The sequence below is a fragment of the Hippocampus comes genome, unplaced genomic scaffold (genome assembly GCF_001891065.2).
Source record: "Hippocampus comes isolate QL1 unplaced genomic scaffold, H_comes_QL1_v1.1 scaffold174, whole genome shotgun sequence".
Lineage (NCBI taxonomy): Eukaryota > Metazoa > Chordata > Actinopteri > Syngnathiformes > Syngnathidae > Hippocampus > Hippocampus comes.
This window is the reverse complement of record NW_017805983.1, coordinates 3563617-3567737: the sequence shown is the minus strand read 5'-3', so window position 1 is coordinate 3567737 and position 4121 is coordinate 3563617. Positions and strand designations below refer to the sequence as shown.

At 42.9% G+C, this 4121-nt stretch overlaps 1 protein-coding gene across 1 annotated transcript in view; it reads right to left on the bottom strand.

Moving 5' to 3' along the window:
- Window positions 1-729: 729 nt before the first annotated feature.
- Window positions 730-4121, bottom strand: part of runx1 (RUNX family transcription factor 1) — a 13528-nt gene continuing 10136 nt past the window's right edge. Inside the window, exons 7-8 of the mRNA XM_019891702.1 lie at window positions 1720-1866; window positions 730-1644 (exon numbers count right to left, since the gene is read on the bottom strand). Coding sequence (XP_019747261.1) covers window positions 1112-1644; window positions 1720-1866 — 680 coding nt within the window. The 3' untranslated portion in view covers window positions 730-1111. The remainder of the gene's footprint in view (window positions 1645-1719; window positions 1867-4121) is intronic.

The following is a 4121-nucleotide window of genomic DNA, read 5'->3' as shown; positions in this document are numbered from 1 at the left end:
TTCTTTGTTTGGTAAAATGGTGGTGGGTCAGCGTTCATACGCATTACCGCGACCAACCGGCCTGGAGTGTGGATCAAATTCCTAAATTAAAGGAGACATTTTATTTTCTATTGTATATCTTGTCTTAAATTCTTGCATTTTTCAGTCTCACCTTAAACATGTTTTTCATTTTTATCAAAAACATAGACCCCCAAAAAACGACATGTTTGTTCAATCATAAATATTAGATCATCAAAGTCCGCAATCCATTTTCACCACTTTAAATTCTTCAAAAAATTGTAGAAAAAAGTGACAAATGAGGTTTTGCCCTGACGCCAACAACATATTGTTTTTCTATAATTCAATGCTTCCATGATCACTAGGCTGTCAGTATTTGGTTTGCAGGTCTTTGGAGCCATCTGTGAAATGTTTTGCCCACGAATGATTGTTTTCAATAAATCCAATTTTTTTTTTAGCTGTTTCTGAATACCACTACTGTAACTGGAGATGTGCTCAAATTATATTATTAAGGGCTGTTGTAACCAATGGAGAACTTCTGGGCCGTAAGAAAGATATGTTTGCCGCAAACACAACACTCATCACCAAAACAACACCAATACCTACAGTGAAGCATGGAGGGAGCCGTTATTCTTCAACTGGTTCAAATCAAAACATTAGCAATATATGCCATACATGATATAAGAGATTAGGCCATTATTTTAAGAGGGTGGCGATTTAAGAAAACAAAACAACATTTCAGCTTTTATTTCCAGGTATTTACATGTGAATTTGATACAGCTTGACAGCATTATTTGTAAGAAAACAGCATTTTGGGGAGGGGGGAATGGATTCATGCCATTTCCATTCATTTTAAGAGGGAAAGTTGATTTGAGACAAGTGATCTGAGTTACAAGTCTGGTTAACTCTGGAGTCAATGAACATCTGAAATAATACAATCTGCTTGAAGATCATCTGCACAATTTAAAAGTACTAATATGACCTTTGACCTCAAACATTTTTGACTGAAGAGTCCTGAAAATCTGTAGCGCTGCTGACCTTCATACAATCATCAAAACCTAGTGATGATGGCGCAGCCACACTTGGCATTGATGAAAATGCTTGTTGATTCCCGTCAGTAAGGTCTCCAGACGGCCTCCGCGTTTGCCGGGGAGCTACTATGACTGGACTCCACCTCTACAGCTACGCCCTCATTCTGACTGGGCAAAGACGGGTGCAGGAGTGGGGAGCCTGTTGAGGCGTTAGTGCAAGGCGGTAGGATTCTCGGAGGGGAACGACCGTCACCGCTACCTCCCCCGGCCATCATGGAGAACTGGTACGAGCCCGCAGCCGTGGAGTAGTACACGTGATACGGCGAGGAGGTGGACTGGAAGGGTCTGTTCTGGCCCTGGTGTGGCGTATTTGATGGGTATGGAGGCGGCAGGTAAGTGTGATACCTCCCGGCAGGTGTGGTGGCCATAGCTGTCGCCATGGTGATGCCGAGGGCGCCGTTGGTGACGGGATTGTGCGGGGGCGTGTAGGTGAATGCAGCCGTGGGTGGGTAATGCACACGCGGGTCTGAGAAGCGAGTGTCTGGCAAGGAGGGGACAGAGGTGAAAGATCGTTCCAAGGTCATCCTTGGGTCACTAAATGCGGTCAGGTCGGGACCTGAATGAGGGCAAGGTTCAAGGTTTATGATTTGGGTCTTTTGGTGTTATTATAATCTTGAAACGTGTGTGTTACCTGTAAGACGTGAGGACAGGTCGCCTAGTGATGAGCGACTCGGTGAAAGGGGATTGGTCGTGTGGATGTTAGGTGTGCTTATCTGTCCAAGATAGGGGTAGGATTGGTCATAGGACCATGATGGAGATGACTGCATCTGTCGCCCTTCTGAAAAAGGACAGAATGAACAAATGTTAATTGCTTGTCACATCATTTAAATATTCATTTCTGGATTGTCAACACTTAACTGGTAAGTCACATTGAATATTTACTTTCCAATAATATGTTCTGTGTGCCCTGATTGCACTGAAAAAAAGTACTTGATTTTCAGTTGCACATGATTAAAATGTATGAAACTAACACTTATCATTTGTTTACTTTTGAGGAAAACACGGGACAATTCCATTGGTTTATGACATTTTAACCATGTGCAACCGATGTACACTGTACATGTTCGAATCCAAAGGATCGTTTTTTTCAGTATATGATAGTCAGAACACGGAATTCTGTTTAATAGTGTTTGTGGAATAAGAATTAAGCAGCAAAATCCACCCGCTTTTATCCTCCTCAGAGGCCTGTCATTTTGCCACCTGCTGTCGACTGAAAATGACATCGTAGTGGCGAAGGGGTTGGGTGGCGACAGAAAATAACATGAAAACGTTGCGGAGAAATCATATTATTCAAGTAAGGCATACTTAGCGAATGGCAATGCAATATGGCCACCGGTAGCTTCATTTCTCACGATGGCCAATAAGCGGTTAGTCCATTATATATCAATCCATGGCCTTCGGGCACTGTGATCTCATTTTCAGTCAACAGCAAATGGCAAAATGGCCGTAATTCCATTGGTTTATGACATTTTAACCATGTGCAACCGATGTACACTGTACATTTTCAAATCCAAAGGATCGTTTTTTCAGTATAAGATGGTCAAAACACGGAATTCTGTTTAATAGTGTTTGTGGAATAAGAATTAAGCAGCAAAATCCACCCGCTTTTATCCTCCTCAGAGGCCTGTCATTTTGCCACCTGCTGTCGACTGAAAATGACATTGCAGTGGCGAAGGGATTGGGTGGCGACAGAAAATAACATGAAAAGTTGCGGAGAAATCATATTATTCAAGTAAGGCATACTTAGCGAATGGCAATGCAATATGGCCACCGGTAGCTTCATTTCTCACGATGGCCAATAAGCGGTTAGTACATTATGTATCAATCCATGGCCTTCGAGCACTGTGATATCATTTTCAGTCAACAGCAAATGGCAAAATGGCCGCCCCCTGAGCTGGATTAAAATGGGCCAATTTTGCGGCTTAATTCATATTTCACAAACACAATATGAAGTTTCTGTGGGGCCACACACAACATATTATTGAAAAAAACAAGTTTGACTTTACTTTCAATGTAAATCGCACCTTTGGTAGATGAAATATTCCACTTGAAATATTCCACAAGGTAGCCACCAAGGACCACATGAGTAGCGTGTGGGCCTGTTCTAAAAATAGCCCACCAGTGATAGAATGTTGTGATTTCCTAGGAATGTCGTAGAATTGATCTTTGCCAAATGAAACACCTGTCCAGCTTTCCCTTTATAGAACTACAGTGCTACACATTGATATGGATTGATTAATATTGTTAAATTGTTGTGAGAAATTGATTGAATTGATTGATTACGTCCAACCCTGACAGTTTGATAATCCGGAGGTGTGACAGGCTGGAAGTTACACAACAATGAGTGGCTTCCCTTTTTGTTGGAGACGTATATTGTGCACGTGTGTTAACTTTTAGTTTGACACTTTCAGCGTCATTTCCCGGCCAAGAAGAGGAAACGATACCATCGTTTAGTGCCTCAGTGAGCTTCCGCGATGCCACACAAACACTGTTTGTGTTTGTGTGACATCGCGGAATGGGGAACATGATTAAAAGAAAAGATGAAGTTTGATGTATTTTTGTGTCTGTGTGTCATTCATCTGAGTCTGGCATGCTTTTGTTGTGATACAGAAAATTGTTTCATCAAGTCTGCTGACAGAAGCAGCTTTTACTTTTGATCTGAGCCCCTATCTTTTGCGTCACGTTGTTGTTCTTACCAGTTGCTATCTGGGTGTGCGCGGGGCTGGAGAACGTGGCCGAGTGCAATGTGGCCGCTGCCGTCGACTGACGCGTGTTACAAGCGGAGGGCTGATGATGGTGATGATGAGAATGATGAGGATGAGGATGATGATGATGGTGTGGGGGAGTCACTCTCATGGAGCTCCGCCTCAGCTGCTCCAGCTCTGTGAGTCTCTCGGAAAAGGCCAACGAGCCGGGCTTAATGTCATCCATCTTCTGGCGATGACCTAAGAGATGATTTCGTTACAGAGCTTAATACAGCTTTGTTCGTGTGTGCGTTTATGTTTATGCACGCATGCACATGTCTGTGGTGTT